The 24,333-nt window shown below is 44.2% G+C and overlaps 1 protein-coding gene across 1 annotated transcript in view; it reads left to right on the top strand.

The window, feature by feature from the left end:
* Nucleotides 1-24,333, top strand: part of ARHGAP35 (Rho GTPase activating protein 35) — a 121,760-nt gene that overhangs the window by 35,979 nt on the left and 61,448 nt on the right. Inside the window, exon 2 of the mRNA XM_086690198.1 lies at nucleotides 9,407-13,283. Coding sequence (XP_086546324.1) covers nucleotides 9,600-13,283 — 3,684 coding nt within the window. The 5' untranslated portion in view covers nucleotides 9,407-9,599. The remainder of the gene's footprint in view (nucleotides 1-9,406; nucleotides 13,284-24,333) is intronic.

Here is a 24,333-nt window from a genome sequence, read left to right on the forward strand (position 1 = left end):
ATAAAGTTTAAGGAAGTGCTTCTGCTGAAAGCAGCCCCTTTCATTCATCAGGGGAAGTTGATTTCATCCTGTGAATAGTTTGCCTTAGAAATTTTATTTCTTTGGGACCTGCGCATAGAGTTCTGCACACCTCAGAGCATGAGAACTGTGTCAGGGTGAAAAATGGGCTGGTTGGTTTCTTCAGTGCGGGCTGGCGAGGATGGTAAGATAGTGGCATAGTTTTTTTACCCTGGAATTCAGATTTGATTTGATGTGATATATATGTATATTTTTTAAAGTAATCTCTACAGCCAACGCGGGGCTCAAACTCAACAACCTCAACGTGATCGAGGGTCACGTGCTCTGCCGACTGAGTTAGTCAGGTGCCCCTACCCTGGAATTTAGAGGTAACTTTCTTTACTAGGGCTTGGGGAGGAAATGAATCGAGAGGAGCAGGAAGAGACATTTGCCAGAATTACAAATGGAATGGAAGAGAATCTTTCATAGCTGCTCTTTTAAAAATTAACTTTAGGCCACATTGTTTTACAAACAGACATCTAAGATACCAGTGCTTTAAAACTGCTTTTGGTTTTTCTCACTGGGCCCTCTGGAGAGTGCTGTCCATTGAGTTTGCATAGGGCATAGTGAGAGCTGAATGCCGGTACATACCCAGTGTCCAAGAATAGCCCGTCTGTTGCATGAGATTCCATGTTTCAAGACCAGATGGTTAAACACTTAAATCAGTCTTTCCAAAGATCCAGATGACCCATTTCAGAGATTTCCTGTAGCCAGAGCCCTGGGGATGTAGTGAGATTCCGTGGTTATGAGGAAATCCTCCCTCCTACATTAAACAGAAGTAGGTTTGTGTAGCCTGTAGTAGTGGGGCAACCTCCAGTACTCTTCTGGGCAAATATTTCCTCTTTGCTGCCTTTGTAAATCTATATTTTCTGCCCCCTTCCCCATTTTATTATTTTAATTTGCGTTAAACTGAATAGAAATAGAATTTGCCATATTCAAATGGAGCTTTCTTTCAAGTTAGGAGATCAGCTCCTTAGACTGATCAACTCCTTAGACGGTGTTAGTTTGTCAGACGAGGAGTTTAAAGTAGTAGTGTTCCCAATAATAAATAACGTTGGTGGGATCAAAGATTGTCATATTGGATTCTCACAAGTTAAAATAGTCTGTTCGTGGGGCGCCTGGGTGGCGCAGTCGGTTAAGCGTCCGACTTCAGCCAGGTCACGATCTCGCGGTCCGGGAGTTCGAGCCCTGCGTCAGGCTCTGGGCTGATGGCTCGGAGCCTGGAGCCTGTTTCCGATTCTGTGTCTCCCTCTCTCTCTGCCCCTCCCCCGTTCATGCTCTGTCTCTCTCTGTCCCAAAAATAAATAAACGTTGAAAAAAAAAAGTCTGTTCATAGTCTGAGTCCTTGCTGCCCTTCTCGCTTTCTACCGCCCATGAACACTGTTCCAGTCTGTCTGTCCCAAAACGTGTCCGGTGCTTTTCCCTTTTGGTCACCATTATTCTTGCCCTTTCACGTCTTTAGAACGCCTGGGTCATCCCTGCCAGTCTTTTGTGTACCAATTCAAATTTCACTTCTGCTCTGACCCCTCGAGATCTGAATGATCTCCTCTTCCTCTGGATCCCAGGAAATGGTCTGTGCCCTTTTTTGTCTTGTGGTTAAGTTTTTGTTTTTGTTTTTCTAAGTAAAATATTATATGTGAAGTAAATTAGAAGATTCTCATCAGCAAGGACAGTGCCCCATTTCTTCTTTGTTTCTTCACGTTGTCTTAGCTTTAAACAAGCGATTTATTTGATTGATTCAGTTCTCAGGTCTAAAGATTAGAGACTATAGAGTAATAGAAAAATGGTTAACCCATCTGAAATATTGTGAAGGAAGGAGGAGAGACTTTAGCTGCTGTCACTGGGGCCATCAAGTGGCTACCTTTCTCTTTTATTCAGTATCGGAGGCTGTTTTGTGCTTGTTGAGTTTGATGTAGTCATTTCCTACGACACTCTTCATGTGGTAAAGAGATGAGCAGAATTAAGGGTATCGCTTCACATTCCAACAAAACTCAACAGAGGAAACGAAGGCTCCCTCTGTCAGTCAGGTTCATAAAGGTTATAATTCCTATGTATAGCTGAATAACCCTGTCACATCATTTGTGCACATCTCTAACTTTAAGGTTCTGTAAGTTTATCTGGATTTCACAGATAATTGAATTGGTTGAATGAGGACCTTGGACTTCACTTCTCACTTTTCTTCTGTGAGTTATGTAAAGTTTTTAAAAGAAAAACAAAAACCTTCAGAAAAGTCACTCTACATTTATTAATATAAAAATGGAAACCTTTGGGTTTTTAAAGACTATCTTGTTTCTAAATTATTTTATCTTATTTTATCATGATACATATGTACTCTTTTTTTAAATAAACTTTATTTTTTTATTAAAATTTTTTTAATGTTTATTTTTGAGAGAGAGAGAGCACAAGCGTGAGTGGGGGAGGGGCAGAGAGAAAGGGAGACACAGAATCCAAAGCAGGCTCCAGGCTCTGAGCTGTCAGCACAGAGCCCGACATGGGGCTCCAACTCCCCAACCACGAGATCATGACCCAAGCCAAAGCCCGACGCTTAACCCACTGAGCCGCCCAGGCGCCCCTATATGTATTCCTTAATCCCTATCCCCTATTTCCCCTGTCCCCCACACCCCACTTCCTTTCTGGTAATTTTCAGTTTGTTCTCTAGTTAGACTCTGTTTCTTGGTTTCTCTCTCTCTTTTTTTTCCTTTGCTCTTTTCTTAAATTCCACATGAGTAAGATCATGTGGTATTTGTCTTTCTCTGACTTATTTCGCTTAGCATTATAGCTCTATCCATGTTGTTGCAAATGGAAAATTTCATTCTTTTTTATGACTAAATAATATTCCATTATATGTTTATACCACATCTTCTTTATTCATTCATCTATTGATGGACACTTGGGCTGTTTCCATAATTTGGCTATTGTTAATAATGCTGTGATAAACATGGGGTGCATGTATCCCTTGAATTAGTGTTTTTGTGTTTTTCAGTAAGTGTCCAGTAGTGTGATTCCTAGATTATAGAGTAGTTCCATTTTTAATTTTTTGAAGAACCTCCATACTGTTTTCCACAGTAGCTATACCAGTTTGCATTCCCACTAACTGTATAAGAGGGTTTCTTTTTCTCCACATCCTTGCTAACACTGGTTTCTTGTGTTTTTGATTTTAGCCATTCTGACAGGTGTGAATTGATTCTCTCATTGAAAGACCATCTTGTGGGGCACCTGGTGGCTCATTCGGTTGAATGTCTGACTTTGGCTCAGGTCATGATCTCATGGTTCATGTGTTTGAGCCCCATGTTAGGCTCTGTGCTGACAGCTCAGAGCCTGGAGCCTGCTTCAGATTCTCTGTCTCCCTCTCTCTCTCTGCCCCTCCCCTGTTCATGTTTTGTCTCTCTTTCTTTCTCTCTCTCTCTCTCTCTCTCTCTCTCTCTCTCTCTCTCTCAAAAATAAATAATTAAAAATTTTGTCTTTAAAAAAAAGACCATCTTGTTTAAGTTTGGTGGTTCAGTAGACCATAGAGTTGTGTTTTCTTCTTACTGGAGCTTTTATATTCCATCCTTCCTGGTTCATTTGGAAAATCTGTTCCTCTAGAAAATTCTCCTTTTGGAGTCTCTCTCACAAGAAAAATGTTTTCCAGTTAGATCCCCCCTTTTGCATTTCCTCTCTCCCATAGATAAGAGTCTTGTATCTACTTAATGCAGATCTTTTAACCAGCTGCTGATGGTATTCATAGCTTTGAAAACTTATTCAGAAATTTAAGGTGGTGAGAAGTATGAGGTTTAGAAAATGCTCTTTGCTTTGTTAGTTACAATACATATTTCCATTCCCTTCCTCTGTTGGGATTAAGAAAAATTATAGTACCAAGTATTTTACTTCCTTTTTGCTAGCAACTCCCTATGAAATTATTTCTTTACTTTATTACTGTGTAATATTATATAACTACCGTATAATATTATAGTATTGTTAGTTTGGTGTGGTATTCTATACGTGGTTGTTTGAAACCAAACGCATCTTCAGAATTTGACTATTCTCAGAGATAGAGACAGTAGTTTTGGTTATGGGTAATAGTGGTGGATCTGTGTCTTAGGGGACATTCCAGATCACAGAGCCCAGAAACATTTCCTCTTGGGGGTAAGATGGGAGGTGGGGGGGACGCATGCTGATGGAGCTGTTGACAGTATGAACTTTAGCAGTCACAGTAATGCTGGATCACAGTGGCATTTCTGTGTCCTTTGAAATGTGTACTATCTTGGGAATGTTGCCACTTCTTGCCCTAAGTTTTGTAGAGGTGTTAAAAAAGAAAACACCCCCCTACCTTCCAGTTGAGACACTGTTTGGGGAGCTGGTATAGTGGTTAAACAAGTCAAGTAAATAACTCCGGAAGTCTGGTGGCTGGTTCTGAAAGAGCTCTCAGTTGTTTGCGTTATGTTGAAGTGCTGCATATATTTGTAACAAAAACTGAAGATGTTCCTGAAGTATTTTACTTTTTGAAAAAAAATTTTCTTTAACATTTATTCATTTTTGAGATTGAGAGAGGCAGAGCATGAGCAGGAGAGGGTTAGAGAGAGACACACAGAATCTGAAGCAGGCTCCAGGCTCTGAGCTGTCATCACAGAGCCCGATGCGGGGCTCAAACTCACAGACCGTGAGATCACGACCTGCGCTGAAGTCGGACGCCCGACCGACTGAGCCACCCAGGTGCCCCTGAAGTATTTTCCTTTTTGAAGGAGTTGACTTGTGGTGTAAAACTACTAAATATTAGGGTTTAGTTTTTCTAATACAACTAGCTGTCTAAAGCTTGAAGATAGAAGTCGTTTCAGTTTAAAGAATACTTTCTCCCCCTCTGCTGTAACTCTTCAGTTTTCAAAGGACTAATATTGGCAAATTATTAGAATGGACATTTGGATTTTGCCGTTTGAGGAGTTGGTGGCCCACTAAGAACACCGGTTCCTATCAGATGTAAACTAAAGATATTGCAAAGTCTCGGACATGCCCCATCTTCTACTTTCTCTTTCTTTGTGGCCTTAAGATCATTAAATTTAGTGACTCAGCTAATTTTTTTTAATCCACCTCTTAGAAAAGTTGAACGTGTTTGTGACCAAGCACTTCGAGTTATTTCCTTTAAACCAAGTGTTTGCAGCGTTCTTAGATTTATAACAGTCTTTGTTTACCGTGTAATTCAGTCCAATTGAGGAACTAGTAAAACTGCATTATCCAGACATCAAAGACAGGCATGTAAGAAGAGTGTGCTTCTACCGGGGAACCTATTCGATTTCTACCAAGTGGAAAGTTACCAGGTGTCCCCAAATTAACCATTCCTTTGCCAGCTGATTCTCATTGTTTGGTAGCTTTTTTAGTGTAGTCAGCAGCATTCTGGGTTTCAAATATGAGTTGCTACGTTCTTGAGAGTCGAGAGTTGTTGCTTTCTGTCTTTGGCGTCCTTCAGATAGCGGAGACGTTGACTTGCATGGGCGGCACAGAATATCATGCGCTGAAGAAACTGACCAAACAAGGTTTGGAGAATACATTTTAGCTTAGTTCAAAGTTGAGCTGGCGTCTCTATTTCTTGAGGTTCAAGAACAGGTTTGGTGTTTTGTTTTCCTGGGATTTTTGTGAAGAGAGAGCTTATTCGACCCACTTTACAGAGAATAAGGGGGATGATTTGCCAGCTGCGTGCAGCAGTCACTTGAAGTGGGACCCCGTCACCAAGTTGCATTTCAGGATTGATCAAGTAGGTGGCCTTGAGTCCTGCCAGACTCTGGGATGGGGAATTGACGGAGAAGGGCTCTGTGACAGGAGCACCCCTGACTTACACTTTCATCAGCATTCCTATCTGAGGCTCTGTCAAACCTGAGTCTTCCGAGAGGTGGAAACAAAATTGTGTATATGTGTACTACAAGTAATAAGCAAAAGCACTGTGATTTCGTATGAATCTTTGCTATTTGGGTATTTCAGAGGATGTATGTAAACATCTTACAATTTTACCTAAGGAAGCAGTTGCCTGGGGAAGTGGAGGATGGGGATCCATCTTTTACATGGATGTCTGCTTTTTTTTTTTTTTTTTAATTTTTTTTTTCAACGTTTTTATTTATTTATGGGACAGACAGAGACAGAGCATGAACGGGGGAGGGGCAGAGAGAGAGGGAGACACAGAATCGGAAACAGGCTCCAGGCTCCGAGCCATCAGCCCAGAGCCTGACGCGGGGCTCGAACTCACGGACCGTGAGATCGTGACCTGGCTGAAGTCGGACGCTTAACCGACTGCGCCACCCAGGCGCCCCGATGTCTGCTTGTTTCTGCTGAAATCTGGACCTTGGCTTCTTTAGGAGCATGCCATTAGGTTATCTGGAGGTGATTGCTTATAATCATCGAGATTTCCGTCTTGACAATGGTCAAATCATTTTTACATACCACACGTAGGCACGTTTTGTTTCCACAGAGGGTTTGGCTTTCTCGGTTATCGAGGGAAGATAAGGGATGTTTGGGAAAGGTCTGTGACCTTTTGAGGTTATCATCATAGGGGACAACTTTCCTCTCTCATTCATCACCCCCTCTTCTTAGAATAAAGTATGGTGATGTGACTTCCCGTGGCATCTCTTAGGAGAAGGGCTCACAAAAATATATTCAGGTTGTGGAGATGCTGGGTTCCTACCAGCCATGACCGAGATTCAAAAGAAAATTGTTCTCTTTATTTTTTTTTATTTTTTTTAACGTTTATTTATTTTTGAGACAGAGAGAGACAGAGCATGAACGGGGGAGGGTCAGAGAGAGAGGGAGACACAGAATCTGAAACAGGCTCCGGGCTCTGAGCTGTCAGCACAGAGCCCGATGCGGGGCTCGAACTCATGGACCTCGAGATCGTGACCTGAGCCGAAGTCGGCCGCTTAACCGACCGAGCCACCCAGGCGCCCCTGTTCTCTTTATTTTAAACTGAGTTATCTCAGGAGACTGTTCATTTGGCTACGTGTTCGGCCGTCGCATGGTCATATTTGCACGTGTGAGTAGACGGCAGTGCAGTATAAGCAGTAGTAGCCAGAAGACCATTTATGTGGAGACAGCCGAGGCCTATGTATTTGATTTCTGTTAACCAGGAGGTTGCTAAAGACATCGTAAGATACTATCATAATGTTTCATTACTTCACCTCTTCCTACTTTAGGTCCTTTAAGGTGCCACCTTTCAGCCACGTTCTGTGGTTCCCCATAGCCTTCGGGAAAGACTGCAGACTCTTTGAAAGAGGTTTAATCTGATTTCTGCTTCTAATGCATCTCACCCATCTGCTCCCCACACACACTCGAGGGGCCGTGCCTTTTTCTGCAGAGACGAGTCTCCGTGTTTCTTTCACCTACTTCAGGTTTCTCCTGAGGTGGAACTTCCTCCAGAAAGGCCTTCCTCAATCAAAACACTGGGTGTAATATGCCCTCATAGTCATTCCCTGACTCATTCCTTCAGTAAATCTTCGTGTCAAGCACCGTGTCATAGGCTGAGGATACAGAAGTAAACGAGAAGGGGTGGACCTTGTCCTCACAAAGCTTATTCTGTTCTCGTCAGGGAAACCACCCAATATTCACACCTTTTTAAAAATGCTTTTTATTTGGAAACAATTACAAATTTATAGAAAGTTGCAAAAAAATTAAAATGGCACAAAGGAATATCTTATCCAGATTTACCTGTTGTTAACATTTTACCGCATGCGCATTCTTTCTTTCAACATATATACATATTTTTTTCTGGACCAGTCACACACATTATGGTGTTTTCCCCCCAAATACTTCAGTGTGTATTTTATAAGAGTAGGCCTATTCGCTTACATGGTAGTTACCTTCCTAAATTTACATCGATCAAATACTTCTATGTAATATTCCGTTCAGAGTCCAGTGTTGTTAAATGACTTAATAATGTCCTGTATTTCCCATTCTGGTGCAGAATCCATTCTAGGTTCAAACAATTGCATTTAGTTATGATGTCTCTTTAGCTTCTCTTGATCTAGAATGTTTACATAGCCATTCTTTGTCTTTTATGACATGGATACTTTTTGAGAAGTATAGAGTGTGCAGTACATCCCCCCGCCCAACCCCCATAATAGAATCTCGCTCGTTTTTTGTTTATCTGATGTTTCCTTGTGATTCAGTTGAGGGAATACATTCTAGGTCATCACACCGCTTAGTAATGTGTCCTCTTGGGGGTACCACATCTGGAGGCCCATGATGTCCTTCTGTCCCTCTTTGGTGGTGATAATTTTCATTACCCAAAGTGTTAACCCAGGGTACCTGGGTGGCTCAGTTGTTTAAGCGTCCGACTCGCAGTTCATTAGTTCAAGCCCCGCGTTGGATTCTGTGCTGACAGCCCGGAGCCTGGGACCTGCTTCGGATTCTGTGTCTCCCTCTCTCTCTCTGTTCCTCCCCCACTTGCACTCTGTCTCTCTTTCAAAAATAAATAAAGATTAAAAAAAATTTTTGGGGGGGCGCCTGGGTGGCGCAGTCGGTTAAGCGTCCGACTTCAGCCAGGTCACGATCTCGCGGTCCGTGAGTTCGAGCCCCGCGTCAGGCTCTGGGCTGATGGCTCGGAGCCTGGAGCCTGTTTCCGATTCTGTGTCTCCCTCTCTCTCTGCCCCTCCCCCGTTCATGCTCTGTCTCTCTCTGTCCCAAAAATAAATAAAAAACGTTGAAAAAAAAAAATTAAAAAAAAAATTTTTTTTAACAAAGTGTTAAGGCAGTTTCTTTACTGTATAATTAGTGGTTTTTGGTACCTCTTCCCTCTGCAGCTGATAAGTAGCATATCAGGAGGTACCTCAGGTCTGTGCAGATATCCTGAGTCTCATCAAAATCTTCCCCCCAGATGGGGTATCAAGTGATGATTCTTGTCTGATCCAGTAGTATGAACTCAGGTTTCTGTTTTTGGCAGTGGGTTATAATCCATTACTGTCTTTAATTATTTTGATGCTCAAATTGTTTCAGATTTGACCAGTGGGATCCCCTTCAAGTGGGCTCCTGTGTCTGTGAGGTTCCCTGTCATTTTTTCAAGCACTTCCTTTCCTGCACAATAGGATGTTCCAGGCTCTTCTTGTACTAACTCTGCTCTAACCCTGGTATCAGCCATGTTTCCAAGAAGCCCTCAAACTCTTGTTTTAACACTCAGCACAACTGCTTACTTGTATGTCTTCCTCTGTTAGAGGTATTGAGAGCACATAGATGTCAGTCTTACTCTTACATCTTCACTCAGCGTGAGGCCTGGCACATTTAGTATTTACGTATTTGTTGAACGAGAAAATTGATTTTTGCTATAGTTCAGCGACTAAAATCAGGTTCCAAAATTATGATGCTGATGGGTTTTCTTTCTCCTCCCGCCCCCGTCTAGGAAGAAATGTTTACTATCTGGCGATGAGAAGTGGTGAAAACTGACCTCGTGCTGGTGTACAAACACTATGGGACCTGACACTTTCACCTCGTGGGCAGCTGGCCCCCACTGATAATGTGGGGAAACCATCAGGTCCACTGGAAAACACTAATCTGATCTTGGAAGTGGCCGATTGTGGCAGGATGTGTCGACGATGATGATGGCAAGAAAGCAAGATGTCCGCATTCCCACCTACAACATCAGTGTGGTGGGATTGTCTGGGACCGAGAAGGAGAAGGGCCAGTGCGGCATTGGGAAGTCTTGCCTGTGCAACCGCTTCGTGCGCCCGAGTGCTGATGAGTTTCACTTGGACCATACCTCTGTCCTCAGCACCAGTGACTTTGGCGGGCGAGTGGTCAATAATGACCACTTTCTCTACTGGGGAGAAGTTAGCCGTTCCCTGGAGGATTGTGTGGAATGTAAGATGCACATTGTGGAGCAGACTGAGTTCATCGATGATCAGACTTTTCAACCTCATCGAAGCACGGCCCTGCAGCCCTATATCAAGAGAGCTGCTGCAACCAAGCTCGCATCAGCTGAAAAACTCATGTACTTTTGCACTGACCAGCTGGGGCTGGAGCAGGACTTTGAGCAGAAACAAATGCCAGATGGAAAGCTGCTGATTGATGGTTTTCTTCTTGGTATTGACGTTAGCAGGGGCATGAATAGGAACTTTGATGACCAGCTCAAGTTTGTGTCCAATCTCTACAATCAGCTTGCAAAAACAAAAAAGCCCATAGTGGTGGTCCTGACTAAGTGTGATGAGGGCGTTGAGCGGTACATTAGAGATGCACATACTTTTGCCTTAAGCAAAAAGAACCTCCAGGTTGTGGAGACCTCAGCAAGATCCAACGTAAACGTGGACTTGGCTTTCAGCACCTTAGTGCAACTCATTGATAAAAGTCGGGGAAAGACGAAAATCATTCCTTATTTTGAAGCTCTCAAGCAGCAGAGTCAGCAGATAGCTACAGCAAAAGACAAGTATGAGTGGCTGGTGAGTCGCATTGTCAAAAACCACAACGAGAATTGGCCGAGTGTCAGCCGAAAGATGCAGGCCTCTCCTGAGTACCAGGACTATGTCTACCTGGAAGGTACTCAGAAAGCCAAGAAGCTGTTTCTCCAGCACATCCACCGCCTCAAGCACGAGCACATTGAGCGCAGGAGAAAGCTGTACCTCGCAGCCCTGCCGTTAGCCTTTGAAGCTCTTATACCCAATTTAGATGAAATAGACCACCTAAGCTGCATAAAAACCAAAAAGCTCTTGGAGACCAAGCCAGAATTCCTGAAGTGGTTTGTTGTGCTCGAAGAGACACCGTGGGATGCCACCAGCCACATTGACAACATGGAGAATGAGCGGATTCCCTTTGACTTGATGGATACCGTCCCTGCCGAGCAGCTGTACGAGGCCCACTTAGAGAAGCTGCGGAACGAGAGGAAAAGAGCTGAGATGAGAAGGGCATTTAAAGAAAACCTGGAGACCTCTCCCTTCATAACTCCCGGAAAGCCTTGGGAAGAGGCCCGTAGTTTTATTATGAACGAAGATTTCTACCAGTGGCTGGAAGAATCCGTATACATGGATATTTATGGCAAACACCAAAAGCAAATTATAGACAGAGCAAAGGAAGAGTTTCAGGAGCTGCTTTTGGAATATTCAGAGTTGTTTTATGAGCTGGAGCTGGATGCTAAGCCCAGCAAGGAGAAGATGGGTGTCATTCAGGATGTTCTGGGGGAGGAACAGCGATTTAAAGCATTACAGAAGCTCCAAGCAGAGCGTGATGCCCTTATCCTGAAGCACATTCATTTTGTGTATCACCCAACCAAGGAAACGTGCCCTAGCTGCCCAGCTTGTGTGGATGCTAAGATCGAGCACTTGATTAGTTCTCGGTTTATCCGACCATCTGACCGGAATCAGAAAAATTCACTGTCTGACCCCAACATTGATAGGATCAACTTGGTTATCTTAGGCAAAGATGGCCTTGCACGTGAGTTGGCCAATGAGATTCGAGCTCTCTGTACAAATGATGATAAGTATGTGATAGATGGTAAAATGTATGAGCTTTCCCTGAGGCCGATAGAAGGGAATGTCAGGCTTCCTGTGAACTCTTTCCAAACGCCAACATTTCAGCCCCACGGCTGCCTCTGCCTTTACAATTCAAAGGAATCTCTATCCTATGTGGTGGAGAGTATAGAGAAGAGTAGAGAGTCCACACTTGGCAGGCGAGATAACCATTTAGCCCATCTTCCCCTGACGTTGATCTTAGTTAACAAGAGAGGAGACACCAGTGGAGAGACCCTGCATAGCCTAATACAACAAGGTCAGCAGATTGCTAGCAAACTTCAGTGTGTCTTTCTCGACCCTGCTTCTGCTGGCATCGGTTATGGACGCAACATTAATGAAAAGCAAATCAGTCAAGTTTTGAAGGGACTCCTGGACTCCAAGCGTAACTTAAACCTGGTCAGTTCTACTGCTAGCATCAAAGATCTGGCTGACGTTGACCTGCGAATTGTCATGTGTCTGATGTGTGGAGATCCTTTCAGTGCAGATGACATACTCTATCCTGTCCTTCAGTCCCAGACCTGTAAGTCTTCCCATTGTGGAAGCAACAACTCTGTTTTACTTGAACTACCGATCGGACTCCACAAGAAGCGCATTGAGCTGTCTATTCTTTCGTACCATTCCTCATTTAGCATCAGAAAAAGCCGGTTGGTCCATGGGTACATTGTTTTTTATTCAGCCAAACGTAAGGCCTCCTTGGCTATGTTGCGTGCCTTTCTTTGTGAAGTGCAGGATATTATCCCCATTCAGTTGGTCGCACTCACTGACGGCGCTGTAGATGTCCTGGACAATGACTTAAGTCGGGAACAGCTGACCGAAGGGGAGGAGATTGCTCAAGAGATTGACGGGAGGTTCACAAGCATCCCTTGTAGCCAACCCCAGCACAAACTTGAGATCTTCCACCCATTTTTTAAGGATGTGGTGGATAAAAAGAACATAATCGAGGCTACTCATATGTACGATAACGCTGCCGAGGCCTGTAGCACCACGGAAGAGGTGTTTAACTCCCCCCGAGCGGGCTCTCCACTCTGCAACTCCAACCTGCAGGATTCAGAAGAGGATATCGAGCCCCCTTCTTATAGCTTGTTTCGAGAAGACACGTCACTGCCCTCTCTGTCCAAAGACCATTCTAAGCTCTCTATGGAACTGGAGGGAAATGATGGGCTGTCGTTCATCATGAGCAATTTTGAGAGTAAACTGAACAACAAAGTACCTCCACCAGTCAAACCAAAGCCTCCTGTCCATTTTGAAATCACAAAGGGGGATCTGTCTTATTTAGACCAAGGCCATAGAGATGGGCAGAGGAAGTCTGTGTCTTCTAGCACCTGGCTACCTCCGGATGGGTTTGATCCTTCTGATTATGCTGAACCCATGGATGCTGTGGTCAAGCCAAGGAACGAAGAAGAAAACATATATTCAGTGCCCCATGACAGCACCCAAGGCAAAATCATCACCATTCGGAATATCAACAAAGCCCAGTCCAACGGCAGTGGCAACGGTTCCGACAGTGAAATGGACACCAGCTCTCTAGAGCGAGGCCGCAAGGTGTCCATCGTGAGCAAGCCCGTGCTGTACAGGACGAGATGCAGCCGGCTAGGAAGGTTTGCTAGTTATCGAACCAGCTTCAGTGTGGGGAGCGATGATGAGCTAGGGCCCATTCGGAAAAAAGAGGAGGATCAGGCGTCTCAAGGTTATAAAGGGGACAATGCCGTCATTCCATATGAAACAGACGAAGACCCAAGGAGGAGGAATATTCTTCGCAGTCTACGGAGGAACACTAAGGTAAGACACCAGTTTAGGAATGAATCATAGGAGTGGCTTGCACAGTGTCTGGGTGAGAGCTGACTGTTGATGACGATGATGATTTTTCAAGGACAGCTTATTCTGGTTAAAAAAAAATTGGTCGGTGTGTGCATTTACTCTCTGACTTGGTATAAAAAAGTAGGCAGTGTCTCAGATTGCTACCACTGGCAGCTCTGGAGTAGTAAGGACCTTGGATAGACAGCCTGAGTTTGAGTTGTCTTTGTCCAGAATAAGAGTTAGGTAATTCCAAAATGAGCAGATCGTGTAGAACTTGTCGGTGTCCTGACAGGTAGCCAAGCCAGTGACGATATGCTTGCTCTTCCTTTATGTGAACACCAGAATTTAAAATTGCATGCTCAGTCTCTGACTGCTAGACAAACATTTCATCCATATGCCTCTTAAAAGCTCCTTTTTCCCCTCACTGACCCGTAAGGTTGCTGCATCTTAGATTAGGAAAAATTGGATGATTATTTTGTTTGCATATGCGAATGAGTGAAGGGTCTTTACGTAAGTGAAAAGTAAGAAGTAACTTGCCACTGTGAGTTATAAACCTGTCCCATATTTGTGAGATTGGAGTGCCCTCCAGCTGCATTATTTTAAGTGAGTTGCTGTGACGGCTTCAGGTTTTATTTAGGGACCAAAGCAGGATGGGGAGAAGAGAAAGAAAGTAAACCGCGTGTGTTATGAGTGTCAGGCCTGCCATCAGATGGAGAGGAAACAGCAGCAGGTGAATCCTCTTTATCTTGTTTCAAATTGTGGTTTACAAAGTAGAGTGCCCTGTCTCCTTGGGCTTAAGATTTGAGATAGAAAAGGTATTTCCCAGATTTTTCTTTTTTTTCCCCCCATTTAGAGCAGAGGGAAACCCTCTGTTTTTTTAAAGAAAGACATCTTGGTGAGACAGGACAATAAAAGTGTGTTATATGCTAGCCCACGACCAGCCTTGCGACATACAGAATGAGGATTTCTCTGCATTGAAAGCTTTTCCTCCTCTCCCTACCATGAAGCAGCAGAGAACAAAGTCACTTGTCTGAAAACATTTCAGGGAACTTTGGAAGAAAGGATGCCAAAAACTTATGTTATTACAAGACGTACCAAATCAGAAGGATCTAGAGTTGACAATTCTGTTGTAAAGTAAGTACCACCCGGAGGCTAGTTCTGCAGCTCTTACTGGTTAGGAGGGCCCTTGCAGGTGGAGGAACATGGTTCCATGGCCCTCACAGGGAGCGCACCTTCATTTTGTGTTCCCTCATAGCATACACAGTGGTTCCCAGTCACCATTGGCTGGAGTTTCCAGAATTTCCTCACCTGTGTAATTTTAGAAAGGGCAGGGCAGCATTGTTGTGTGTTCTGTCCTCCCCCCCCCCCCGCCCGCCCCGAACTGAACATTAATAAATATCATAGGCATTCTCCTATTTGATTTCCCCTTGTTTTTTCTCTTGGATTCCTTCATCTGCCTTCAATATTTTGTCCTCCAAGGGTTAGTAATGGGCAGACCCATTGAAAACCTTTCGTATTTATGAAGTCTGAAGTTAGCCTCACCTGCCTCCCAGTATTTCCTCAAAGCTCTCCTGTTTAATGATCCTGGAATCCAAACATTTTAACGTTTTGACTTTCTTCTCTTCCTCCTCCACTCCTGATGAAGACTGTTACCAGAATAGCTTATCTGAATGCTGGCAGTCTTAATTTGTGGGGGTGTTTGCACACCTGGGAATTAGGATTAGGAAGGTGGCATAATAGCACACTGAGTTGTAACTGATCTTCTGACTTCTAACTACATTTTTAACACTTGTTGAAGATAATGTTTTTAAGACAGATTCCCAAACAGACCGTGCTTTAAAGAGCGCACACGTTAGGCTCAGCCGAAGACGGCTGGGGACCCTGTTTTTATTTTTTTATTATTTTTTTTTTTAAATTTTTTTTTTTCAACGTTTATTTATTTTTGGGACAGAGAGAGACAGAGCATGAATGGGGGAGGGGCAGAGAGAGAGGGAGACACAGAATCGGAAACAGGCTCCAGGCTCCGAGCCATCAGCCCAGAGCCTGACGCGGGGCTCGAACTCACTGACCGCGAGATCGTGACCTGGCTGAAGTCGGACGCTTAACCGACTGCGCCACCCAGGCGCCCCTGGGGACCCTGTTTTTAAAGAGCACTTCCTAACCTAGAACTTCCTTACCCTGGGTTGCTGGGTCAGCATGCAAGAAGTGATTAACTTCCCGTCTTAGTTATGCGGGCCACACCTCTTCAAGTCAAATAAAAATGACACCTCTGGCCCAAGAGCCATAGCGTGCCAGAAGCCAGTTCAGGAGTATCCTTTGGAAAGTGTGAGTAAAAGGTGAAACTGTCTTTTCCTGCCTCGGAAAATGGTGCTTTGAAATGAGTGTAGTTGCTTTGTCACCCTAATCCAGAGATCAGCCTTCATTCTCTTCCCCGTTCGTTCGGGCAAACCTCCTATTAAAATTGCTGCCTTAAGAAAGCAGACTGACACTTGTCTTACTGGAAAAGCAAGATACCATAGGACAGAGAATGCCAAGCCAACCCCTACGTGGGGGATTTGGCTTCTGATTTTTATTGGCGTGACACGGCAATACAGTATTTATTTGACGTGTGGGGAGAGCCAGTCCGTCATGGAAGATACAGTTAGTACCTCCCGGGTGCCAGAATGCTAGACACCACTGGGGAAATGGCACGGATCCTTCTTGCCCAGACGGTGGCTCCCAGTGGAGGCAGCGAGACCTCCACAACTACTGGAAATAGGTGGTGTGCCCAGGGGGCGCTGTGTGGAGGCAGAGTGGAAATCCCACCGCTGGGGGCGGTGAAGGTAGTGTAGCGTGTGTAGTGATTAGGAGCTCGGGATCGAGGGCCTAAAGCCAAATCCCGACTCCTCCGCTTCCTCACTGGGACTTGGGGCACGTGATTCACCTGCCATATCCCTTCGGCAGAAAGGGAGAACATAGTGGCACCTTCCTCATGTGGTGGTGAGAAACGGAATGAGGTTTTGCACTTGAAACACTCAGCATACTGCATCTCGGACAGGTGTTAGGTATGGCAGTGTTATTTAACTAGACCTTGAAGAGTGGGTAGAACCGAAGAAGTGGCAGAGGTGAGGAACAGCTTGAAGGTGAAAATGTGCATGTCGTATTCAAGGAGAGGAGAGTGCTGGTCTGGTCTAGCTGAGGGCTTGAGGGACCAACATCGTCCCTCCCTTTTGTGTAAGTTTTAACCCTGTGTGTTACTCAGCTGCTTTCTCAGCACTTGCCCTAGCAACAGCCCTAACAACAACAACAAAAAGCTGTGCTCTGGGTACCGATGTGATGTGGAGAAAGAGAAATTGCTCAGCTTCCCTTGGCCGATTTGCTAGATTAGCTCTTTACTGTAAAATTGGAGTTGGAGTGAGGGAATCGCTTTCATTTCTGTTAATGAAAGTGAAGACTGTAAGGCTGACTGTCATTCTGGGTCCTTTTCCCAGCTGAACCATTTAGCAACCCACCCTCATAGTGGGAGCCTTCCGCACTCAGCTGAATGAAATTGAAAATCTACGATTGCACTTCAGTGGGGCCCATGAATAGACGCTTTGTCTGTAAAGAGTTGGTGTTGCACATGGTCTCTGTCTCACAGTATCATGCGTTTGCAAAGATGAGATCAGGACCGGCAGGGTCTTATTTTAAAACCAAAAAAAAAAAAGAAAAAAAAAAAAAAGAAACCACAGGCTGGGAGTCTTGGTCCACAAAATGTGCCTTTTGGGCAAGCTCAAGTTGCTGAATTTAGTGTGTTTGACCATGGATTTAAAGACAAGACATTATTGGCTATTCACCCTTCTATCTGATGTGCTCTTATCTTTGTGTTTAAAAAAAAAAAAGACAACAGAATGATAAAGAAAATCTTTCACTCACTGTAGCTACCACATGACAAGACAACCTATTGAAAAAGCAAACCAATTCAATCACGCATTGTTTGGTCTATAAGGCACCAAGTAACCAGTTTGACAGTTTGTGTCCCCCCCCAGTGAATTGGCTTATTTCATTGGATTCAGTGAATCGGCTGGTTGTTGGGGCTTTGTGTGGACACAGCTCTCATTTTGTGAGGCCTAGAACGGAGTTAAAGTTTCTAGTGTGAATAAAAACCAGCTGGGGAATTGGACAGCTAGCTCCCCAGGGAGGGATGTTGCATTTTGACAGACAAGCTGAATGGTATGAAATATGAGCTCTTTGTAACCTGCTCGGGAAAGACTCTCAGTGTGTGCTTCAGAAAAGGCTAGGCCTACTCAATGTGCTGTGAGGCCAAATAAATACCATAGCCTTAAAGATGGGGTGGGGGGGGCCTACTTGACCTTGGATTTTCTGATTCCTGAAAGAATTGCATCTTTTAAGAGAAGGATTTTTGCTCCAAAGCGTGTGCTCATTCATTCATTTTGGGAAGGAAACCTCCAGTTCAGTGCACGGACGCTTAGTGAGCAGTGGTACCCCTGGCTTTGTGCTGAGGGCGCTGCGCGTGGTGGTGTGTTTATCTAGCTTACCGTCAAGGGATGGCGGATTTTAAATATGCGCTGACATGTATTTTGAATACTGTCACAGAGGAGCTACAGGGTGCTAAGGGATTGTAGAGCAAGGAGTTTTAACCTCAGCGAGGGTCCGGTAAAGCTCCCCAAGGCAACAGTGTGTAAATGGAGACTTACAGAGTGAGGCGGACAAAGGCAGTGAGGGTGGAGGTTTTCTGGGGAGAGCTCTTGAGAAAACAGCGTGGAACTTGGAGCTGGGGGAAAGAAAGAAAAAATAAAAAACAACACGTGGAAGAAACCTAGAGTGGTTGCTGTGGAGAGTGAAGGGGAAGCAGGCCGGGGATAGCAGGGTTGCAAATACCGTGGGGTTTCATCCTTCCCCGGAGGTACCGAACGCTTGCTGTGCGCCAGGTGCGGCACCAGCCCTTTTCCCGTTGCCGCCGCCCATGTTGGTGTAGTTTTCTAAATGGAGGAGCTGAGATTTTTGAACCCGCTCTTCTGACTTCCGCTTCCACCGGGTCGGTAGAGTCCAGCCCGCAAGAAAGATGGTAATCTTCAATAGCCAGGCACACATTTGGACCACTCAGTCAGTCTAGTAATTTGTTCATTTCAGACAAAGGACTGTGATTATTATCTAAAAAAATCCATTTCCCTACACTACCCCCTAAGAATGGCCTGGTGCTATTTGTTTCTGGCTTCAGAGTCTAGTTGAGTAGAGGACAAAAAAGGCATGGGGACACTGAAATAGCGACTGGAACTTTGAGAAATTGTTTTGAGCTGGTGTCATGCGTTTTCTCAGTTTATTTTAAGCCCAAAGAACTGCTGTAGTGTGTTTTTGGTGACAAAAATAGACTATCTTTAACTATGGGCCTTAGCTTATAGCACACCTGTTCTTAAAAAAAAAAAAAAAAAAATGACAATGGGCAACCCATATCTAGTTTTCAAAGAGCAGAGAATTGCTCTGATCATCACTGAACCAACTTGTTCTCATCCACCACCTAGTGATACTGAAATATCTTTTTAGGACCCAAATTATTTCAGCAGGAGTCAAGAATCACCTCTGCTTCCATAGAGAAAGGTCTTCTGAATGCATTTTATCCAGTATTTGAGAAGAGGCAAGTAGATAAAAACTGACCTGTAACTCTGGGAGGTCCGAATTCAGTGAATGTTGGATCAGGCAGGATGTTTGTAAAAAAAACTTTCCTGGGACTAGTGGACCCTCCTTCCTAGTTAGCCCGCTGTTGCACTGGCCGTTCAGTCTGAGACAGCAGCAGGGGCTGACCCAGATTTGCTAGACTTCATGCCTTTCTAGAGCAGCAGGCTGTGGTCTCGCTTGATTTGGGGCCTGTGAAGGGATGGCACATGTCTTTTCCCATCCTGGGAGAGGATTAGGGATGCTAGGAAGGCAGAGACTTTATGCTGCTTCCTTTCCCAACCCTAAAAAAAGATGCCCCAAGACAGTGGGTGACCTGGCTGTAATACTAACTGGCAGCGTGAAGGAGACCAAGTCTAATAAGCGTTGTGCTTTCATAACAGACTTTGCCAATGAGAACAGATCCACCCTCAGGTTTTCTCTTAAACTTGGGCTTAGATTTTTTTCAGAGCCAGAAGAGGGAGCACCAGTTAACCAAGAATACATTTGGGGCACGAGTGAGTAACATAATTGAAAAGGTTCTTTCGAAGCTCTGTTGGAAATAAGAACGAATCATTACTCATCAGAAAGCTGTAATGTTGAATATAGAATGCAAGAGGTGCTTTGGGGGAAACCTGTAGTCACGTTGTGTATGGAATCTTTTGGTTTTTGTTAAGACTCCTCCCAGTTTCCCTTAATCCAGAGTCAGCCAGTATACTGCTTGGCAAACCGTGGCGAGAGGGGAGGGCCTCTCGAGGGCTTTGCTAATATCACTCTTGGGAGGGAGAACTGTTGTCATTCAGAGGGCACTATCCCTGTCCCAGACTACATTCTGTGTATGGCATTCCTCCTTTAAAAAAAAAAAGAGAGAATCCAGCAACCTGCATTCTGTTTTTTATTTCCTTCATTAGATAGGTTACCAAGCATTTAAAAGACTGCTAGGTGGTACAACTGTGGTGATCATATGTTCTGACTTTAAAATCTGGTTAAATAATTTGACATGTATTAAAGGTATTTTATAGAGACCAGGAGAGAATATTTGACGTTGTCAGCTCAAAACCGCTAAATAGCTGTACCTGCTATTCCCACAGAAGATAGAATGTTCTTTATCCAGAAGGAATGGCTGAGCTCTCCATTGGAGCTGTGGGAGACTCTTTTCCTTTGTGGCTCAGTTGTTACTGAGCCTGATGTCTAGATCAGCTTTGCTTGCCAGGGATATATCTTTCTTTTACCAGTTAGATTGTAAGTTCGTTGAGGGGGATAGAGGACTTTGGTCCTGGGATTAGCCCTGCTGCTAGTTTGCTCTGTGACCTTGGGCATAATTCGTTAAAAAACAAAAATGCTAAGATCCTTACTGAGTTAAGTAGGGTAACAGTCACATGTGTACATAAATGACTGTCCTTTATCCAGTGGCCACACAGTGACATAGGGAATTCATTACCTCATCTGGTTTTTAAAAGGGAGTCTGGGGCGGTAGTGCCAGTATAAGACCTTCTGAGCCTCGCCGCCTCCATCCGCGGAAAAGGAGCACAATTTAGGAGAAGAAAAACTTCTGTGCATACAGAGATAGTCCTCATCTCAGCTAAACTTGAAAAAATATAAAGAAATATTGGCCCTGTGCACTATTGGAAACTGTTTTTGTTCAGGAAATTTATGGAGTGCCTACTGCATATCAGGCCCTGGAACCCACTCATCTTGCAGCCTGATAGAAAGGGCCCTTCTGTCAGTCGCTTCTCATTCTTCGCATGGCATTCGAACCTTTTTCTTGTCCCCGTGGACTCCAGAGGGACCCCCGTGGGCTTACAGATGTCTTCCTACTCCACCAGAGTTGGGAGTTTCCCTTTATGCTCTTTTCTTGTTTCGAAAGCCAAGGGGCCAGTGGGAAATTCCAACCACCGTCTCTTTGCAGTGCCGTCCTGGCAGAAACTATTGGTTCGTTTCTTTGTTTCCTTTGCCACCTGGGTATTATCAAGACTAAGAATCGGGCCTGTTTTTAAGGAAACCGAAGTAAAGAACAATGCACTGTGTTGCTCGTTCAAAAAATAGATCCATCCAAAAGAACAAGATGAAGGTGGTTCAGACTGACCCGGTCCTTGGTTTTTGTCATTTCATCATAGAGTTCACGTAGGGGAAAAAGGGGCTTTGGTGTTTATAGATCACTAGCCTCTGGAGCCTGGCTCTCTCAGTGCTGGGTGTGACTCTCTCAGAGCTTGATTTCTCACCTGTAAAATGGTGCTAATAACCCTTACCCTGAAGATGGTTGTAAGGTTTCAGGTAATTGTGCAAAGTACCTAGCAGTGGCCTGCACATGGCCACTCCAGATTAATCACTGGTTTCCATTTTTGACCCAATAAGACTCTAAACTTAGAGGCACAGATGTGTAGATTATTCTCAGGGCTTGGTCTCCTCTGGCTAGATGCTTTTTTTCAATTCAGCCTGCTCTGTGAGTGCCCTCGAAAGAAGATTGATGTTGGGATGGTGTTACTTTCTCCTCTCCAAGAGCCTGCTGCTTGGAGGGCCCCAGGGACTCCATAATGAGCGACCCACGTCTGACCGGGGACTGAGACAGCTGGCAGGCCACTCACAAGAGTGGCGTTTCCATCTGACATGTGCCCAGTAACCCTTCAGGTGCCTGATGTGTTGTTTGTCATACTGACAATCTGGCCCACCTCTTAGTGTGTACCACAAAGTCTGATTTCCTTACTGGAAAGGTTTAGAATTCGGTGTGCAAGAATCCCCGTCCTAATTTTGTGACACCCTACAGAGCCTTCACTTACTTCTAGGAGGTGTTTTGACATTCGATAAACCAGGGTTTGTTTAAATCTGAGAGGGAGAATCCATGTCATTTAGTAACGGGAGTTGATCCTGTTGTTAAAGCTTACTCTCCATTTCTGCATTTTGTAAGTTGAAGCACTGAACTAGGGTCTTGGATTCTTTGGGACGAGAGGCATAAGGGCAGTATCCAATTTAGTCTTCCATCGAATGGAAGAATCTCCTTGACAGTGGTGTGGCAGAGGTATGTAGTTTGCAACCTGTGCTTGGAATATTTATACAGAGCAGTCCCTTCCTGTTTAAACACCTGGGGATTTTGTTTTTTAAATTTCTCTTTATATTTAAGGCCAAAATTGCCTGTGTTCTCTTCTTATCTCTTTCAGCATAACCCTTTGGAATCATATAAAATAATCTCTCTTTCCAAGAGATAGTCCTATAGTTGTATGAAATAGTTGTCATAATGCTCCATTCCTTCCTTTTCCAGCTTAAAGATCCCTGGTATTTTATGTGAGTGGGCCTCTATTACCTTAGAAACTCTCCAGATTGTCGGTGTACCCTTAATCATTTATTCAGCTATCCACTTATTCATTCTGCCTCTCTCAGGACCTTTCAGGGAAGGGCCGTGAACCATAGTGGTTAAGAGAGCAAGTTTTGTAGTCAAAACTGACTTGGGCAAGTAACTGAATTTTTCTACGACTCCACTTCATCTGTAAAATGGAGTTATTAACCCCACACCCCTGGAGCTGTTGTGAGTCTGGAATGAAATAATACATCTAAGGAACTTAAGCAAGGGTCCAGTACACAGTATTCAGTTGATAGATGGTAAAGTTTCTAGTTAACTTAGATTGTTAGAACACACCTCATCATCTTGTTCTGGTATTGAGAAGGTGGAGGAAGGAAGTATAAGATTAAAATTGATCGTTTACTAGAACTATGGTTAGAAGGCTTGGTTAGGGGCGTCTGGGTGTCTCAGTTGGTTAAGCGTCTGACTCTCAGTTTCAGCTCAGGTCATGATCTCATGGTTTGTGAGTTCAAGCCCCACATCAGCTCTGCGCTGACAGTGCAGAGCCTGCTTGGGATTTTGTCTCTCTCTCTCTCTCTCCCTCTCTCTCTCTCTGCCCCTCCCCTGCTTGTTCTCTCTCTCTCAAAATAAATGAAAATGTAAAGATAAAAGTAAACTTAATTTAAGAAAAAGAAGGCCTTATGGTGATTAGAAAAAAAGTTCCATTTTTTATTCCTTAACAATTTATTTGGAAGCATCAGTTTTATTGAAGAACAATACTGTTGTCAGTTTTGACAGGGAAATTCTGCAAGACTGAGACTGATAAAAAGAATGTCGCTGAAATCCAGATGGTCTTCCTTGTATATTCAGAATCTGTAGCTAATAATTTAAACTGTATGGCATTTTTAAGGGAGAGCATGGCTTGACTCATGGTTATCCGGTTGCCACAACGTGTGACAACAGAAGCACTCACCCCTCTCTTTCCTTGAATTACTGGATGGCTACTGTGAGGCTAGGCACTGAGCCAGTCGCCCACATTTCACCCTCAAGACCACCTTGTGAGGAGGCCCTGTCCCTGAGATGCTAATAAGTCACTTACCCAGAGTCACAGGACTTGTCTGTCAGGATTCAGACCCAGGTCTGCTAAGATTTCAGATCTTAAATTCTTTATGTTATACTTCATATAAATAGAAGATGTCAGGGAGAGAGTCTAGATTGGTTAAATTATCTCGTGTAAAGATACATCATAAATCACTCATTTGCTTTTCCTTACTTCTTTGGTAAAAAGTCTAGGTCTGAGCCTGTTTGCCTCTGGCAGGCAGTCTGGAAGGGGAAGGAACAGTGGCCACTCCCTGCAATCTGAGAGGCGGTGTGGCTGCATTGATGAGGAGTGGGACAGGGGCAGGGGTGAGCCTCGTGGAGGCTTTGTGGTTCTTCTCTGGAACGCCAAGATCCATTCGCATGGCGGTACAGTCTTCCAGACTGACCCAGTTAACAGGCTCTGTGTAGAGTGGATGGTCTTTGCCTTTTGGTGGTCATTGCAGGCAATGTCAACCAGCTTAGAGATGGGCTTGTGCCTTCTTTCGTGTACGTTTTCTTCTCAGTTGTTCTTTTTCTTTGGTACTTGTTTGCACAGGAAGTCCTCTGAGAATCTCAGACTAAACAGGAAGCGATTTGTTCCCATATAAATAGAGGTACCAGAAGGAACGAAGATGGGCAGGATGAGGAATGCGAATGGTTGACCCTGGCTAGTTAGTTGTCCCTCCAGTGGATTTTATGCAAAGATCCCTAAATACTTTCAAGTTTATGGGTTGCGTATATTTGTAATAAATCTGCCCTCTAAATTCATCTCGTTAACTTGGACATGAAACTGAATTGCTGGAGCTATACCTGGGTCCATTTACCTTGCTCCTGTTTGGTTACCCTTTTCCTTAGTAGATATTTTAACAAAAGTCCAGAATTTCAGGTACGTTTTTGTCACTTTTAGGAAATTTACCGTTCAGAGCATTTTTTCCTCATGTGAGCTTCAAAATAAAAGGATTGAATAATTTTGGAGCAGAATATCTCAGAGAGGTCTATGAGCCTGAGCTTTGGAGACAGACCCTCCTGGGTTTGAATCCCAGCACT

This window comes from Puma concolor, chromosome E2 (assembly GCF_028749965.1).
Source record: "Puma concolor isolate L17-30 chromosome E2, mPumCon1.1.hap2, whole genome shotgun sequence".
NCBI classification, from domain to species: domain Eukaryota; kingdom Metazoa; phylum Chordata; class Mammalia; order Carnivora; family Felidae; genus Puma; species Puma concolor.